Raw genomic sequence first — 18,889 nt, 5'->3', positions numbered from 1 at the left:
TATTGCAAATTGTGGTACGCCACATATTTCTTTGGCATAAGAAATTGATGAATTTAATAAAGTTCGATTCTGTTGTAATCGACACCTCAAGTAAGAAATATATTTTGTGAATTCCGGTTGTTAAGAATACACCGTGAAATGGATAATATCAATATAAACCTCAAATGATGAATTGAGGCTCCCCACACATTTTGATATATCTATGAGAAATCTCGAATTTGAGATTGTGGGTATATAGTAGTTAATGCTCTTCACTACTATATTACGATATTATCGTAGCTTTTACTCAATTCATATTTCATGTCCATTTGAAAAGGGCAAATAAATTCTGAGTTTGTGTTTAGCCCAGGACAAAAGTTCCGGGCTCCCATACGTTGAAATATGAAATTTGGGAGAGTCGATGTGGTTATTTGAACCTATAAGGCACAAAGTTCCAAACCGTCATTTTGAAAAGACGTAAAAACCACAGGTGCAAATTTTAAGAATGTGCGCAATTATTATAACAGGAAAAGAGCAAGTTGAAACGCAGTTGCTCCAATCAAGTTTTGCAAAGGCCATATCTATAGGAGGAAATATGGTTACAGTTTCCAGGATCCCAATATTATCCCAGATCCACATATTATCTTTTCCTTTCCCAGATTCCAAAACTTCACGTGGCCTCCATTAATGTTTGTCGGCACTTTCGGCGTTTTCAAAGTATTATTTTCATCAAAAGCCGATCTTGCTTTGCGGATTTCACGGAGCTACTTTTTCAAAAGTACCCCGAGAATCTCGCAATTTTCTTATGGTTAATTTGAAATTCACAAGTTCTACCTATTCATCTTATTTGTGTATAAATGTGTTACTAACGAAATTTTCTTTGCAGAAGACATCCAGTTTACTCCATACCTAGTGATGCGATATCTACTTATTTTTCTTATCAGTGATCACTCAATATGCCCGAGAAGCAAGACTATCTCTGATCATCCATTCAGAAAGCAAGACTATCCCTGATCACGTTTCCGCTACATCAGGAAACTGTGAAGGCGATCTTATGCTCTAATCTCCGGAAGTCCTTCTAGACTAGGAGATATGAGAGCTTATTGTCTGCTCCCACCAGCTTCCTTCCTTGATTGCTTACCTTCTCTTGCAATCAATATCACATTATTTTTGCATTTTTTCTCTTTTTGTAACTCTCTGTTCATAAGAGATTTTATTTCTTTAGAATGAATATATGAAGAAAGAATCCATGAAGTGATCCTAACTCTGAGGGTTATTTGTTTTTGACATAGAAAAGAGTTGTGATTTTGCTCTTGCAGGATATAACTAAATCATCAAGCGCTACATTATATTTACTGGGCCGATACAAGCTTGAATGATACTTGAGAAAAGTTTCTCCCACCTAAGGATGTAAGCAATACTTGTGTTATTTTATGCTTATATACTTATTTGATATTTTATCTTGAAAGGTAACCAAATGGGAAGATAAGTCAGTTCCAAAAGAATGGCTTGTATGTATCCATGAATTATTAATGCAAATTTTACAGATTGTAAGTTGGATACATTGATAATACACTGCACTGATTAAAGTCCCATAAGAACAGAATATGAGTATAGCAGTGATCAATATGATGCATGCCTGTTGCGTAGCAAATGATGTGGATTGAAGTCCCGAAAGGACAATCCTTTGACATGTCAATATTGATATTATGCACGCCTAATGCGTAGCAAATTATATGGGTTAAAGTCCCATAATATGGGTTAAAGTCCTAGAAATTAATTGACATGTATGTATTAATCTGTGGCATGCCTGCAGCATGACAGATATATGGGTTCTAAATGTTCCAACTCTCTAAATAGAGATTATCCACGCCCTACGGTAAAATAAGGCTCCATTGGAGGTTATAATCCACATTCTCACATAATAAAAGCCCCATGAAGTGGCTTGGGTACCCAAAAGCAAAGAAATGCTTATAATTGATGCATGCGCATGCACATGAGAATTGTGAGATCATGAATTGATGAATGACAATTTTTGGTTTTGGAGTAGCTACTCAAATCATCAATGTGCTGTGTTGATTGGAACCACGTTCAATTATTAAATGTCGACAATATCATTGGCCAAAATGGAACGAGGTAATTCCATTATAAATGAGAATGAACGTGAAAGAACAAACCCACAATACGAACCCCAAAATTTGTTAATACTGAAAGTTATACTTGGGTGTTCGGAATAAAAGGGAATATACCTACTTTGTATGACACACTGTTTCTGGCAGAAACAAGGAATGTTGGGTTTTCTCCATATTTACAGATTCAATTGTGCCCCTTTATTACACAATTACGGAGACCAATATATTATCTTTAAGGGTTATTAAATGCACGGAGCATATCGCCAGAAGCGATTTCCTAAAGATGTATAAATAGCTGGGTTAAAGCTATATAATGTGTCATAAAGTTTAATCCCCTTTTAAACAAAATCCGTTGAGAGGATTGACATTGCATAAAGCAAGTCCCTAAAGGACATGTGCTTGAAGCACAAAAATTGTACTCAATATTAATATGCATAAATTACCTCAGTGAGTACATTGATTATAATGTGATTGCAACACATTAATATTTGTCTCGACTTAAAAATCGAGCATTATGCCAACGAGATTCTTGCTTATACTAAGAAAGTATTGAAGCATTTTTATGAGGATTATCCGTTGGACACTTTAAGGATTTTTCGGAAGTATACTAGACCAGATAGAGCTCAGCTCCACACTGTACTCTTTTTCCTTCATCTAGGTTTTTATCCCACTGGGTTTTTCTTGGTAAGGTTTTAACGAGGCAGTGTCGCTCAGGGGTTTAGGGTATACTAAGAAAATTTTTATGGTCGCTTACTGGACAAAAGTTAGTCCTAAATTTTTCAGGGGGAGATATTCACAAAGGGGAGCGTGGTTTTAATAAAGACCTCCATACACTGTACTCTTTTTCCTTCATCCAGGTTTTTATCCCACTGGATTTTTCCTGGTAAGGTTTTAACGAGGCAGTGTCGCTCAAGATTGACTCACAGAAGCAGTGTCAACTACGATATTCAGAAAGGTGATCAACAGTATGACTTAAAGATATTTTGCCAAGCATCAGGGGGAGCGTGCTATCAATACAGATCTTCAAACACTGTACTCTTTTTCCTTCGTCCAGGTTTTTATCCCACTGGATTTTTCATGGCAAGGTTTTAACGAGGCAGTGTCGCACGCGCGTCAATATACATAGAATTTTATGTTACACATGATTATGTACTCTTTTTCCCTTTGACCAGTTTTTGTCCCACTGAGTTTTTTTGGCAAAGTTTTTAACGAGACATATTCTGTATCATTTGTGGTCTCTAAGGGGGAGTGTTGTAAATAATAAGGTGGAGCCCACCACTTGTTGGATGGAGCTTTACCTACTCTACCACTTGTTGGATGGAGCTCTGCCTACAAAAGGGTGTGAACCCTTCATTGTAAAGATACACAGAAATATGAACACAGAACACATATACAGAAATGAATGAGAAAACATCTACTTTCTCTCTCTCTCAATTTCCTCTCAAATTCCTCTTGATTTATAACAGAAATATAGTTTTTTTTGGTTGAATATTGAAATATAGTTTAGAGGGATTAACGGGTCACCCAGGCCCACAAACCTAGATTATAAGGCCCAAATATCCATTTCCAAACCCACTTACAGAACCCGGCAAGCCTTGGCGCCTTTTTTATTTATTATTTTGCCAACAAGCCCTGGCGCCCTTACTCAATGCTCGTCGTTTAACCGCTTCCTGCATACCCAAATCCCTATAAACGACGCCGTCAGCTCCGCCGCGGGCTTCACCGCAACCCTAGTCAGCATAAGTTTGTGGCTTTCGGCGTCGGTAAAAATTCTTACTCTTTCTTGATTTCAAGCTTTCATCTTGTTGGATGAAATTATGCAAATTGATTTGTTTTAGGGTTTCTGCCCCCTTCTGCACCAAAACAGATTAGATTTGGACGTGATAATTGAAATCGCTCACTGCCTAAATTGGTTTTTGATGATGTTTAAAAAGCAAAATGTAGGAAAAAGGGGTCGAGTAGCAGGGTTTTAGGGTTCCACTGGATTGGGCCTAAATCACAAACTACATTCTTTCAATAACATAAGCTTTGCTTGCAACAGCAAGCCCATGATGAAAGAACATATCCCAGTTGTAGCTAATGACAATCCAAGAGCTGGGTAGACCTTTTTTGTCCATAGATCAATGCCCATAGGTTTTCTAATCAGTTGTAATTTTTTGTGCCTTGATGCATTTGATGTTGTATACTTATCTGTGTGCAACATTCTTATTCCAATTGGCAACTTATTCATCCACCAATCATAGGGTGTCTAAGAGTGTGTTTTTCTCTATGTTAGTGAATGACTATACTTGTTCTGTATTTGAGAAAATCTGCTGTGTATGGGCTTAGCCTAGCTGGGGCACTGACCTGTCTGATCCTGGTTCAGATTGATATACAACCCTTTTACTTGCATTAGAACTTCCTTTAATAATTTAGTTGCCTGTCAAACCATCGAATTGTTAAATGTCTTATGAATGCTGCTAGATACCGTTTTGAGTACTTACTAGAAAGTAGAAACCATTTAGAGTAGTTCTCAAAAATGTGTTTTGCAACTATTTTGTTAATTTATTTTTTCTAATTGTTTTTGTCGCTAACTCTTAAGGATTTTTTATTTTCAGGAAGATGACTAAGTTGACAATTTAGATTAATTATGATGGGAAGTGGGTTAATTCTTTATATAAGGGTGGTAAAATGAAGGCATTAGTTGCTGAAAAAGTTACTTATGAGGATGTTCAGGATAGACTGCATGATATTGTCAGAGTAGATCCAAATGAGTAATGGAGTTGTAATAAAGGCTGTATACTGTGGAAAACTCTTACCTATCCCGTGGAGGTAGTAGATAATCGTGATGTGACTGCTTTGATTTATGAGAGTCTTGCACGAGACTGGAAAATTCCATTGTGCATTACTGTTGAACGTAGGGTATTAGTTTCGGGAAGTGGGAGTATTGAACGTGTTCCAATCTGCCTTGCAACTCAAACTACCAAATCTCATTCATGAGGTCCGCACACTGAACTGAAGAACAAAATTCCATTGCAATCAATGCAGATCCAGTGCCAGTGGACTTCACTTCAGAGACTCAAGCAAATTCGGATTGTGGTGATGGATTGATCCCTGATGATTTCGAAAATGATAAGCCGCATGATAATATAGAAGTTTATGTGGAACATAACAACCTGCGACATGATGATGTGCCTCATGACAACCTGCAATTTGATGAGATGCCTCGTGCCAGCTTGCAATTTGATAATGTGCTTCATGACAGCTTGCAATTTGATGTGCCTTGTGACAACATGCAACTTGATGATGTGTCTCTCAATCCTCCTAATTCTCCACCTTGTGCTCGATATTCACTTAAACTCACAGAAAAAGGGTTAATGCGATACTGAACGCGGAGGGAGATATTCAGAAGAAGTTAGGCCTTGCTGCATTGGAAAAAAAATTGAGTTCAAAGTGAAGAGGTCCACAAAAGAACTATTTGTAGTTGAATGTGTGAATGACAACTCTATGCATACAAGTCTCCAGACTCTGAGAATTTTATGATAACAAGATATCATAGCCGCCATTCTTGTTCATTAGATGCTATTCATCACAGTCTTCAACAAGTGAGCTGGTGGCTTATTGGTCAGTATTAAAGTCGAAGTACAAGGGTGTTCCGTGTCAATACAAACCAAAAGATATCGTTGAGGATTTGCAGAAAGATCTTGGGGGTGAATATAAGTTATAGGAAAGCTTGGATGGCTAGCCAATGTGCATTAGAAGATATCAGGGGATCACCAAAAGAATTTTCCTGTACACGGAGGTCATGCGAAGGGCACAAGAAGGAAAGAATTAAATCTCTTGGAGAAGAGCAGTCTACGCAGAAGTGTGGGAAATGTGGTGCAACTGGTCATTACTGTAAAACCTACAAGAACCGTATTACTCTTCATAGCAATTCCGAAAGTGAGTGTGCTACCTAGAACTGAAACATGAATTAGCCTAAAGTTACTTCAGTAATTTATTATCTAAAGAAAATGCATTGTAATCTTTTCTAATGTTGTAATCATCTCATGCTTACTTTACTGACATTAAGGTTTGAAACCAGCTCGAAATATCTTCAAGCAATGCACTTGAAACAAAGAATGCAAACATGGTTTTGAGTACTTTAATCAAAGCTCGTTTGAGCCAGCTTGAAAATGTTTCAAGTATAGAACCCAAAACCATTGTAACATTTGAAATGGTTTTGAAAAGGCTACTTGAAACAATTTGAATCCAACCTAAAAATGGTTTCAAGGTCAGTATTTAGTTTGATATCATCAATGATATTGACGAGAACTACTCAAACCCCAATTAATTGGGCTTGTTATGGTTTTGAGTAGTCTTTTGACATCCTCAGTACATCATTTCGGTGATAAAATGCCTGTTTTATTGCGGCAAAGTGATAGGTAGGCTTACCCTCAAAAGATGTTACCATGTGCCACGTGATAAAGATGTTATTTTGCCTTCCTGCTCCAGCAGCGAAGAATGGCAGTGTGCGAAGGTAAGTCTTGTCTCTCTATTCTATTTTTGTGTTTGTATGTTTTTTGTTTTTTTCAAGAGTATTTTGGTCACTTAAAGTCAACCCGGCTTTCCAAAAAATAAAAAAATAAAAAAATGGAAAGAAAGAAGGAAACTGTAGGTAGATATATTAGAAAAGCCAGATCTAAAATCTCCTTAAATTAGGAGAAAATGAATATTCCATATTTGAGGATTTTTATAATTGCTTAGACTTACTTAGGATGTTAGCAGTTTGATTATGAGTTGTGTCAATTTTGTTCTTATAGGTTTAATTTGAGTGTTTAGTTATTAAACGTCTTTCATATTGGGTAACAAGTTTTAATTTAGAAAGTTTCTATTGTCTGCTGGTTTGTTAACAATTACAAAGTTTGATGAATGACAATTCTCTATTGTCTTCTGTGAGATCATGATCTTCAAACTTATATATGTTTGCAGAACCTGCATATTATATATATATATATATGTATGTAAATGCAGATAAGCATAAAAAAGACGTGCATGAATGCATGCACAGACATCCTAATAAAGTTCCCCAATTGAGAGTTTCAAAGTGGACTACGACCCAAAATATCAAACCAAGTAAGGCTACGTTTTACTCATACTTATATGGTTATAATACCCTTATCATACCATTGGCCTAATGACATAGTACATTGTAATCTAACCTTGTCTGAAATTATAATAAATGTAATGACAAAAGGAGATTTGAGCAAAAAAAGAAATAAGCCAAGAGTCGATTATGCACTCTATGATGTTAAGGCCAATTCAGCTCTAATGATGCTTTTACACTGCAGCATCCTGTTGTACGTGAGCTTCTAAATGACTTAAGATATATGTGCACACACAGTACTTATGTATATATCTACATACACCAAAATAGGCCGTACCTGGTGTTGTTTCTGGCAAAGAAAGGTCCTAGGAACAGAGATTGGAGGTCCTAAACTTATTATGTGTGAACCAAGGTACACATGATACAAGACAGCTGAAGTGGACTCAAACATATTCCTTTGGAAAATGTTATTTAAACACAAATTTACTACAGCGGACTAAGACAAGGTGATTATGAGCTGTCAGATATAGCCAAGCAAATACTATCAAAATTGATGACTTAATCAACTTCTGCTCTTAAAGGGTACTTGACTGCTATTGATCTCTGCATTTCTGGTCTCACATTATTAAACCTTGTCAGAGGCATTTGAGTGACCACTCCCCTGTGTTTCTATTCACTATACATCCACATTCAAAACTGGAATGAGGTACTATCTGAAATCCTTGGGAATTGCAGGCTATTAAAGAAAGAACTATGCCTGCATTTTACAAGTATTGAATATGACACTGAGGCACCTGTTTTCATTCTACGTTTCTTTGCGACTTGCAATTTCCAATATTATCGTCTAACAGATGCAAAAGGTGTTAGTGACAGGTTGTTTCATGACCCTGGTTATAGCAGGTGTACTATCTGTAGTTCTATGACATTTGTTTTGCAAGGTGTTCATGCATTGTTGATTTTTTTAAGCATTAATGGCTCTTCTTCATTCAGATTCTTGCCGATAGGATTGCTTTAAAGTTTCTCCTGCATGAGCTTTTCGTGGCAACTTTTTTTTTCCCGTTTGTATTCTGTGTGTTCTTTTCTCAAATGCGCTTTTATGAGAATTGTCGTTTACCATTTATTATTCTTAACCACTATGTCCTGTAGCTTCCCTGCAAACTGATACAATAGAGGTAAGGAGCAAGGCCCTCTTCATCGCTTCATTGTTTGTGCTTCTGCTCCTGCTAGTTTTTATCTTCTTCTTCTTTTCCTTCTTCTGAAAGGCTTCATTAAGGGTCTCCGTGTTTGCTCCAACAATGAATTTCCTTTTGACCCCTGACAAAGGAAAGGAAGAGAAGCATGTGGGTGTCCAATGCTTGTATTGCAAAAAAGTATTCAAAAATCACCAGGCTCTAGGGGGCCATCTTAGCGCTCATCAGGAAGAGATCAACTCAAAGAGGAGCTGGAATTATCCTAGCCATTTCAGCAACTCAGTAAGCATTACTAACAATAGTCCTCAACCTTTCAGCATGCGTCATCCTGAAATTTTTTCTGGAGGCCCTCTCTTCAGTGAGGTAACCCCTCCTTTGGATTTCTCCAAGAGACTCTACTCAAATGAAAATAGCTGGGTGAATATAAGCAGGTTCTATGAGAACAATACGAGCGCTATGCCTCCAAAATGTTCATCTAGTAGTGGTCATGCTGAAATCCAAAATTCTAAACCTTTATCCTTCATAGCACCTGCTCCCTCTGTTAGCATGGTACCAATTAGTGTTCCTTTGGATCCTCCATTCTGTTTGGTCTCAAATGGAGTTTGTCAGTTTAATACTGATCAATTTCGATCTTTTAGGGATGGTATGCCATCCTTTTCTGCAAATGCCATGCCATGCTTTCAGGATCACAACTGTGTTATGATTCCGTATCCTGTGAATGCTGTAACTGATCTTCATCCAGATCTCAGCTCAAAACAGTCACTTTGCTTCAAGGAACCTATTACTATTGGTTCCTTGCCTCCAGATCCCAGTGAATCTTCAGGCCAAGGTGAAATTGGTCGGTATAAGACACAAACTGTCTCAACCTCTAAAGGTCGCAAGAAGCACTGCATAGGTGGAGCAGGAGGAAGTGCTGATGAGATAATGAATCCATCAAAAAAGCCTAAGAAAAACTCCGAGTTGTTGATGGAAACAGATAAGCCTCCACATCCCAGTCAATCTTCAGACCAAGGTGAAATTGGTCAGTACGAGACACAAATTCTCTTAACCTCTAAAGGAGGTAAGAGGCACTGCTTAGGTGAAGCTGGAGGAAGTGCCGAGATGATGAATTGTCAATGGAAAAGGCCTAAGATCAACTCCGAGTTGTCAATGGAAACCGATAAGCCTCCCAAGAGAGAGCTTCTTCTTTTTAAAGATGTGGAGAACTGCTTTTCCAGGGCAGGAATATCTTCTAATGCGGGAGAAGAGGAAGGCCAAATGGATCTCGATCTCTCTCTACATCTGTAGCTTCATACTGGTCTTATTTATACAGAACTCCAAGTGACAATGGAAACAGATAAGCCTCGGAAGAGAGAGCTTAAATTTCTTTTAAGATGAGGAGAACTCCTTTCTGGGTCATGTATGTCGTTTTATGCGAAAGAGGAAGGCCAAATAAATCTAGATCTATCTCTATATTTGTAGCTTTATACCTGCTTTGTTTATACAATGTGTTTTCTAGCAGTGAATATATTACATATATATATATATATATGGGTTTGATAGAAGGAATGAACTCTCTCTCTCTCGCTCAAATGAAAATAAAATTTTATTTATTTATTCATTAATGCCTTCATATTTTTACTGAATCTATCATTTTCTTTTTGTTCTTAAACAATGTCAATAATTTAATTCTATACTCCTTTTTATCCTTGGAATTGCCGTTAATTAACATTGAAGGTGTCAAATAAAGCAGGGAAGCATTGTTTTCATTTATATTTCCTTGCAAATAGTTCTTATATTGAAATAAATGTTTTTTTAGGCAAATAGACAGATATGGTTGTTGTGACTGTGCCTCTTTTGTTTATTACTAATTATAGTGTGCGCCTTGAATTTTGGTTTTATAATACTGGTGAAGTCATTGATCCAATTCAAACTTGGTTAAGCCTTAAGTGCGTCTTGGATTAGTGTTGTCCAATACAGTTTTAGTCTGTATCCTACAAGGTTTTCAAGTATTGGGTTCCCTCTTTCTTTAATATCTTCTATTATGCATAGAATTTTCTGATTTATCTTACATGAGTTGAAAGCAACAAGTTCATTTCTGTTATCTTTAATAAGGTTATACAGTGGAGTAAAGTACTGTCGTATTGGTAACTTGTATATGTTCCTTGCTTTCTCAGAAATGCTTGTTATTGTTAATTCTTAAACCTTTTGCAGTCGCATGCCCACAGAGAATTCTATGGTATGCACGCTGTTGAGTTATTTTGCAAGTATGTATTCATCTCTCTTTCTTATCATTGTTCTTTTGACATAATGGTCTCATTTCCTCAATTTTTGGGTCAGTGATAGCAACAGCTCCTTACTAGTTAAAAAGCAGCTTGCCCTGGAGATGCATTTGGTACCAGCTTTAATTCGTTTACTCCTTCTTTTGGTTTTCTGTTTATTGTGCTTGAATATTTGAGCAGTAAAAAGTTCGACCACATTAAGCATTGTTAGCTGTGCTCAGACTATCAGAATTCTTTTACTTGAGCATTTAATTAACATGTGTGTTGCTGTTTCCTTGTTTCTTTTAAACGATCTTGTTAGGCTTGATTGCATTATTTTTATGGAACCATCACAGAAAACTTCTTGGTTCTTTTCTTTTCTTTCTTTCTTTGTCGATTGGAAATTGTTCTGTTTTTATGAAGATCATTCATGATCAAGGATATTAACGAGCAGTTGGAATCATTTGTCAAGATAATGCCTCCTCTAGATTCTTATTGGAAATACATCCTTATCTGTTTTTGGTCTGCATTGGAAGTTTATCCTATGTGGCTCAATACGGCAAGAATTTATTCAAGTTTTCGCCAACCTTGTTATGGAATTGTAGAAGAGGATTTACATTCATTTGCCACCTCGTTTTGACAGGTGCATGCCTTTTGAGGTGGCAGGAAATAAGATTTAAGAGAATAACATAAGAAGATTCAGGTAGGAAATTATACTCATCTGTTAATGGTCACCACTGTTCCAGATTTACTCATCTGTTAAAAATTCAGTTTGGTTTACATTTCTTTTTATGGTAATTGAATGAATTGTATAACCACAAAAAAAGGGGCCAACCCCTATCAGCAAATTTATTACTGCACTGGTAAGTATATTTGGTTTTACTTTTTCTCTCAGCCTTCTTTATTAGTTACTGCACTGGCAAGTAAATTGTGGCAGATCGGATCTTCCTGTCATCTTACTGAAATAAGCAGACAATCCCCAAGTTACGTTTTCTTGAATTTCTGCAAACTTTGCATGTTTTGCCAAAACTTAGAGCTGAGAAACACAAAAGGGAAGCTCCAATTCTAATCCAACAAGAATAAGACTAGCACTATGATCTGTAGCAGGTGCGAAAATGACATGCCTACAATCCGCAAATGCAGTGACGTAAATCGGTTGGACTTCAACGGGATGACCATGCTCGTTTCATAGTCATCAGCCCTCCATCCAATATCATTTGATTATTTGATTTGACTTGATTTGGACCAAACCAAACTCATTATAAGAGATTTTATTGGGATGGTAGGATGAGGTGCCGTGGAGGAGGTAGGTTTTGAGCAAGCAAATATTATGCGGCTTCGGTTTGATTCCCACTTGCCTTTCTGCCCTTTTCAATATCGTCTCTCTCTCTCTCTCTCTCTCTCTCTCTCTCTCTCCCTCTATTCTCTAAAGAGTAAAATACCAAACGTATCTCTAAATTTAGACCACCAATCCATCTCTTTCTGGTTAATGAGATGAGACAGCCCTTTTCCCTTTTTTTCTTCTTTTTTTTGGTTAAAGGAGAATAATGGTATCTTCTTCTTTATCCGTCTGATTACCTCCACTCCAAGGTTCAGTTTTCTAGATCAAAATTATTTTGTTCCTAGTAAAGGAGAATATATATATGGGAATTTTATAAGATAGAAAATTGAGATTTCATTCAATTTTATGCACATAGTACTAGTTTAATACACACGGTTGATTTGTTTCTCAACAACTCATACATTTTTCCGTTAATGATTGTCTAGTATAGTATCAGAACTTTGATTATAAGAGGAACATCATATTCACTGACCATCGAAGAACCCGTGACGGTCCCTAGAAGGGGAAAAAAACTTACCTATAATAGGGATAGTACTGTTTTGCTATTCTCGGCCAATAACACAATGACACGTAAAAAAATTATCCTACGTGTCATTACGTTATTGGTCAGGGATTGTAAAAAGTGCAATCCCGTTACATGTAGTGGCATGATTGTCATTAATAGGCATAAATGGGCTAAATTAAATTTTAGGATGATATAGCTCAGGTTAGTCCCTTCTAAGAGAGAAATCCAAAGACTCACATGTTCATAGCTCATCTAACAATACACTCAAGGAAAAGAAGATGATGAGACAAACTAATGAATTGAATTCTCTTTGACTATTCCAGGACATTCTTGTGTAGGACATCTCTGTAAAATTCTCTCTAAAATGAAAAGTATTTTCATCTTGTTATTACTTTTTTAGTCTACTGCCAACTTCTTTTTATTTATATATAAAGCTCTAAGAGAAAGGGTTGGTTAAGAAATATTGACTATAAACCATAGCAGTTACAGCTCCGCTCGCTCCTTTACAGAATAGATATTTTCTAGGTAGGGTACTGAAAAAGTATCCTATTATTTTTATGAACAGTCTATTGCTAATTTTTCTTTCACTGATAACCCTCTTCACACATAATTCCTTTAAGTGAAAAAAGTTAAATAAATAAAAGAACGAACTGCACCTTTATGTTCCACTCTTTGGTGTGTATATAAGGTAAATTTAGTCCATCTTATTTTAAAATCTTAGGTCCGTCCCAAGAAGAATCGAAAAAGACGTATGTGAAAATTCTATGTTACATGTAGAAACAACCAAATTTTAGTTCAAATGTACTACATAATGAAACCACATTAATAACGTTATAAATTAAGTAACTACGAAAAAAGTAGAGTTAAATTAAACGTGCAAGTGGTAACAACGTCTAGAGTTGAACTTGAACATAAAATAAAATTCTGGATTAAACATAACACTTTTTAGCTAAGAGGCTTAAGCCTAGAGTCGATCTTCCTTTTGAATCTTCTAAGTAAGAGTGCACAACTTGCTACACCTTCACCAAGGTGCGTGAGAATCACCGTCCAGCTTCTGCTTCTTTGCTGAGCACTCTTTCCTCTAATGACACGCTCATTTGGCGCGTAGTTTTTGCTTAATCTAGAATCAAAGAACCATGTTTGCCACAAAATAAAAAAATCTTCTTTATGAGGAAGAATAGCCTGATGGGTCACCCTCTCTATTGGGATGCAATAACCAGACCTCTACAAATCTCTAAAGTCACCATATTTAATAACAATATCTCAGCTTTTTCTGGTTGTAAGTTATTGTTGTTGCAAGTTTCCTTCTTCTTCTTGTTTCTGCTATGTTGGTTTTGTTAATAAGTTGTACAGCTTATTTATGTTCTGGGTTCAGTGTTTGATGGATATTCAAGCTGATGAGGCCACAAAAAGTCCATTGATATGTGATTTTCGAACTGGGTTTTTGTCGGCGGTTGGACTTTTTCACGATAGAGGACAAAGAGCTTAGATTTTGCGCTGCTTCTGAGGTATTGTTTTATGAACTTGTGAATTTTGGGTGTTTTCTGTTCCTCTCACCAGTAGGATGAAATTTCATAGCATTAGATTTTGAATTTGCTGTCTTGATTGGCCACAGTGGTTATGGTGTTTATAAAGTGAAGAAAAGCTTCTTTTTTTTTTTTTTCTGTTCATACATGTGAGTTAAGTTTGGATGTTTAGATGGTCGTTTATTTGTATGTTCGTTTTCTGATCCTGTAAACGGTTTGGTGCTCTACTTTTATGTAAATTTGGATTTTGGGATTCCTTTTGTATGCACAAAAACTGTGAAAGCTTACTTGAGGATTCGGAATAAATTTGTTTCTCTGGATTGGGATTGGATTCTGTTAGTTTTCTTAGTAAAGACTATCACAGGCAATAAATTGCATTTGAAGTAAGGGCCTCCTCATTTTTTTTTTGAAGTGCCTTGATATACTTTGCTCAAAAGGAGAAAGATGCAACGGGTTCGATTGTCCTCCCAACAGGCACCCGTACACAAGCTAGGGGATTCTCAAATTACATTATCCCCAAAGTTTAGGTTAGCGGTTATCCAATCTTCTTTGTTGAATCCTTCCCCAGACTTAGAGTTATCTCACGGGGGAGAACCCCTCATTCCGGGCCTTCCTGATGATGTTGCACTTAACTGTCTCCTTCGGCTTCCAGTCCAGAGCCACACAGCAAGCAAAGCTGTCTGCAAGCGTTGGCATCTACTGCTTGGTAGTAAAGAGCGGTTTTTCACTCGAAGAAAAGAATTAGGCTTCAAAGACCCTTGGCTTTTCGTCTTTGCCTATCATAAGTGCACTGGAAAGATTCAGTGGCAGGTTCTTGATCTCACTAATTTCTCTTGGCACACTATCCCTGCCATGCCCTGCAGAGAAAAAGTTTGTCCCCATGGATTCAGATGTGTTTCAACTCCCCGTGATGGCACTCTCTTTGTTTGTGGTGGAACGGTCTCTGATGTGGATTGTCCACTTGACTTGGTCCTGAAATATGAAATGCAGAAGAATCGGTGGACTGTGGTGAATCAGATGATAAGTGCTAGGTCATTTTTTGCAAGTGGAGTTATTGATGGGATGATTTATGTGGCTGGAGGAAACAGCACAGATCTTTTTGAGCTTGACTCAGCTGAGGTTTTGGACCCTGTTGAAGGGACTTGGCATCCCATTGCGAATATGGGAACAAATATGGCCTCTTATGATGCAGCAGTTCTCAATGGAAAGCTTCTTGTTACCGAAGGCTGGTTGTGGCCTTTCTATGTCTCTCCCAGGGGTCAGGTTTATGATCCAAGAACTAATAATTGGGAGAGTATGGCTGTTGGACTGAGAGAAGGCTGGACAGGTTCAAGTGTGGTGATTTATGGCCATTTGTTTGTGGTCGCAGAGCTTGAAAGGATGAAGCTTAAAGTTTATGATGCGGATACTGATAAGTGGGAAGCAATAGAAGGGCCCCCTTTGCCAGAGCAGATATGTAAACCCTTTGCTGTGAATGCCTGCGATTGCAGGATATACGTTGTGGGTAGGAACCTTCATGTTGCTGAGGGTCACATCTCAAGGGTTAGCCGTAAAGGAACTTGTGAGAAGAAGTGGTGCTTTGGTGTTCGATGGAATGTGGTCGATTCCCCAGATTGTTTCTCTGACTTGACACCCTCAAGCTCACAGGTCCTGTTTGCTTAGCTTTTCATGTTTCGTCACTTTGTATGTCCTTAAATAAGTTTCTATATAAAATACTTAAGCTGTACTGAGCTATAATGGTTGTGTGTAAAAGGGTTTGGTGGTTATTGGAATGTATGAATTTAAGTATATGGTTGTTCATCCTTTGATTTTGCCTTCCGTTCTTGCCTTCATCCCTCAATATGTGTTGCGTCTACTATTGAAAAGTAATTCAGATAGATTGCTCTGCTTCTTCTGCATCATGAAGTAGCAGGTTTTTTTTCTCTACAGTTGAGGTGGAGAAAAGATTATTTAGATTTCATTCCATGTTTTGAATATGATACTTAGATGAGTGGTTTAGGTGCTAGAGCATCTGCATCAGATTTTTTAGTGCTTAACATTTATGGGGATTGACATGTAGAACAGATTGATCGCGAAGTTGTGAGCTTCAAAGAAAAGGTTGAACAAACAAATGAACAGAAAGCTTAGGTATACATCTGTCCCTGAACCAAACTTTTAAGTCCATGGTCTTTTGAGTTCCATGGTTGTTCATGTATCAAAAGCTTAAATTAGGAAATAATGATTCATTTCTGGCATCTGTGGTTGAGAGAAGAGCTGAGTTTGGGGGTTAAAAATGACACCACATCAGAGAGAATGAAGCAAAGCAACAGCTGGTGCAACAATGACAGACATACGATGTGGTCACCTTCCAATAGTAGTTGACTAATAGCTTGGAGTCGAAGAAACCTGGTAAATTAAATGAGAGTTCTTGTAAATTAATAGCTTGAGGTCAGCATTGGCGCTGGCAATGTCAGCGGTCAAGAAAGTCAGGGTCTGGTCTTGGGTGAGCTTGAAGGAGGGCTTGGTGTGCTCGCTGAGGCCGAAAAGGGAGGACCTAGCTTTGGGGAGGGAGGAGGAGAGCTGGATATGTATTAGTCCTTGTTGTGGGATTTCCCATCTTTGGTGCTTTGAGTCTGTTATTCGAATTCTTAGCCGATCTTTGGTTTCATTCATAGATGCATGCATGATTAGCACAAGTGCCAATCAGATTTCTAACATAAACGTGTGAAAAACTTGTCTCCAATCTTTTGGTACGTGTAATTTGCAAATTTGGTTAATTTCTTGACCCATTTGACATAAAGGTAAAAAGAACGTATGATCTATATATCTATATATGATATAGGATTAGGGTGTTCCAATTGGATTAGGATTCTAGTCGGATTTGTTTGGTCGTTCATCTATATATCTATATGATCCTTTATCCACTAATCCATTTAAATGCAAATAATTAAAAAGAAAAAGAAAATAATTATCCTCTATGGATAAGATAAAATAAAAGTTCGAACAAAGAAGCCCTATCTTTCCTTCCTTATTTCAAGTAGCAATAGAAACAAAGTAATAACATCATATTTTGTCCAAGGAAAACAACACAAAAGGATAATCAAGACAATAATTTTTCTAGTCCTATTTCTTCATTATCGATGCGGACCCTTCTACAACCATTATAAGTACACACCAAACTTATCACCATAGTCACAATCACTCTACAACAATTAAATCACTTTACAACAATTCACCATGTTGAGCCGCAGCGGAGGAGTCATTCGTCGTCGTCCAGGTACGCTTTACATTTCATCACTCGGGGGTGAACGTTGGGCAGGGCCAGCCTACCTGAATTCGTCCCCACCACAAGCACTCCCAATGCCCCATTTCTTATCAACATCCCCATCCCCATCCCCATCCCCAGCTGAGGAGTGCCCTCCTCCCTCACCAAACCACTCTGTTGAGTCTGCGACAATGGAGCTGCGTCGCATACTCAACATTGAGGTTGATAAGTAGAATCTATGTAAGGAGTTGACATACCCGGCCTCAGCTTGAGACCATGGGTGTCCACCTAACATCGGTGGGCTGAGTTATGATATTTCTATTGCTGGTTATGGTCTTATTCAATGCCAAACATTTGATAGGTCTCTGACAATTACACAAATTCCTTTGTGAGGAGGTGTAAAAGACTATAGATTGACCAATGGAGTAAACCCTTCCAAGTCTTGTAAAAAGATGACTCTAGATTGACCACCAATGTTACTTTTTAAGAAGGGTTTATGTATAGAGATGGCTGCATGTAGGGGACGTGTGAAGCTGCCATGGAGGTGGGTGCGCACTTAGTCTCTAATGGAGAGGGCTACCACTTTTATGGTGTGAAAGCTACCTATACAAAATCGGTGTACACAATAAATTAGGAGAAGGCTACCTATTAGGGTTGAGTGAAAGCTAATGTTGAGGTAGGTACCTATATATGCTTCACTTCTAACAGAGATGGCTACCACCCTAATAGAGTGAGAGCTACCACATTAACGGCTTCTTGTTGTGAAGCTAGTACACCATCTAGTAAATATGGAGAGGGCTACCCATGAGAGATCGTGTGAAAGCTACCATTGGAGTAGGTATGCACTTAATTTCTAATGGACAGGGCTACCGCCCTTATTTTGCGAAAGCCGCTATACAAACATCCTTTTAAAAAGAAAAGAAAAAAAGAAAAAACTTTGTATTGAGTTAGAGTTCACTCCATTCGACTTCAAGTGCAGAGGCTTGAATAAGACCAAACAGTATTATATTTTGATATGTTGTCATTGATTTTGCACTACCCCTCTGATGATTTTCAAGTCTTAGAAAGGACAATGGGCAGAGGGGTAAATGCCAACCTATTGATTTGTGTTTATTTGCTTATAGATACGCAGGTGAAATAGGTGCGGCCAGGCTAGCCAGGAAATTGCCTACAGGTGAGTTGATGTGAGTGCACTGAAGACCTATGCTTCCGAGGAGCATGAAGAAGAACCACTTGGAACAAGATGAGCTTACATAGCTTATAATGTGTTGTATTATACAAGGGATCAAGTTTTGGTTGCATCTTCTGTACGTAGTAGTAATTAGCATTTCTCTTGTCATGAAAGCTTATTAATATTACTCGTCTTGTATTCTTGTACCCTTTGTGGCCTTTTTACATATTCCACTGTGTAAACAATTATTATCTATTAATCTTGATACATAACTTAATATAAGAATGCCAAAACTTTCATCAATCCAATTTCTCATAAATTTTTTATTTATCCCATAATTCTTGTTTAATATTTGATTTGAATCTTTGTTTAAGTTTCACCATGAGCACGAGATGTTCTCTCTGAAAATGGTTAAGATAAAATCTTCATGTTCAAGACTGCTCTGGTTCTCGTCTTTGAAAACCATTTTCAGGTTGGGCTTTGTGAAATGGGCTT

General features: G+C 37.5%; 2 protein-coding genes across 3 annotated transcripts; both read left to right on the top strand.

The window, feature by feature from the left end:
• On the top strand, positions 3,750-9,914 carry LOC109948932. Of its 2 annotated transcripts, none has more exons than XM_020562851.1 (3): positions 3,750-3,874; positions 4,709-6,363; positions 6,509-9,914. In XM_020562851.1, the coding sequence occupies exon 3, from the start codon at positions 8,472-8,474 to the stop codon at positions 9,651-9,653; it is 1,182 nt and encodes a 393-aa protein (XP_020418440.1). In that variant the 5' UTR covers positions 3,750-3,874; positions 4,709-6,363; positions 6,509-8,471; the 3' UTR covers positions 9,654-9,914. The 2 variants fall into 2 exon arrangements, with proteins under 2 accessions (XP_020418440.1, XP_020418439.1); XM_020562850.1 differs by having other exon boundaries at positions 4,709-7,205; positions 7,421-9,914.
• LOC18779094 (F-box/kelch-repeat protein At1g30090) lies at positions 13,623-15,797 on the top strand. The gene is made up of 3 exons (XM_007213891.2): positions 13,623-13,732; positions 13,829-13,961; positions 14,392-15,797. The coding sequence occupies exon 3, from the start codon at positions 14,424-14,426 to the stop codon at positions 15,639-15,641; it is 1,218 nt and encodes a 405-aa protein (XP_007213953.1). The 5' UTR covers positions 13,623-13,732; positions 13,829-13,961; positions 14,392-14,423; the 3' UTR covers positions 15,642-15,797.

This window comes from Prunus persica, chromosome G4 (assembly GCF_000346465.2).
Source record: "Prunus persica cultivar Lovell chromosome G4, Prunus_persica_NCBIv2, whole genome shotgun sequence".
Taxonomy (NCBI): domain Eukaryota; kingdom Viridiplantae; phylum Streptophyta; class Magnoliopsida; order Rosales; family Rosaceae; genus Prunus; species Prunus persica.
This window is presented reverse-complemented; position numbering and strand designations above follow the sequence as displayed.

Bases quoted from the DNA above. Each gene is read 5' to 3' on its own strand.
- LOC109948932 (XM_020562851.1), top strand. From the start codon at position 8,472: ATGAATTTCCTTTTGACCCCTGACAAAGGAAAGGAAGAGAAGCATGTG.
- LOC18779094 (XM_007213891.2), top strand. From the start codon at position 14,424: ATGCAACGGGTTCGATTGTCCTCCCAACAGGCACCCGTACACAAGCTA.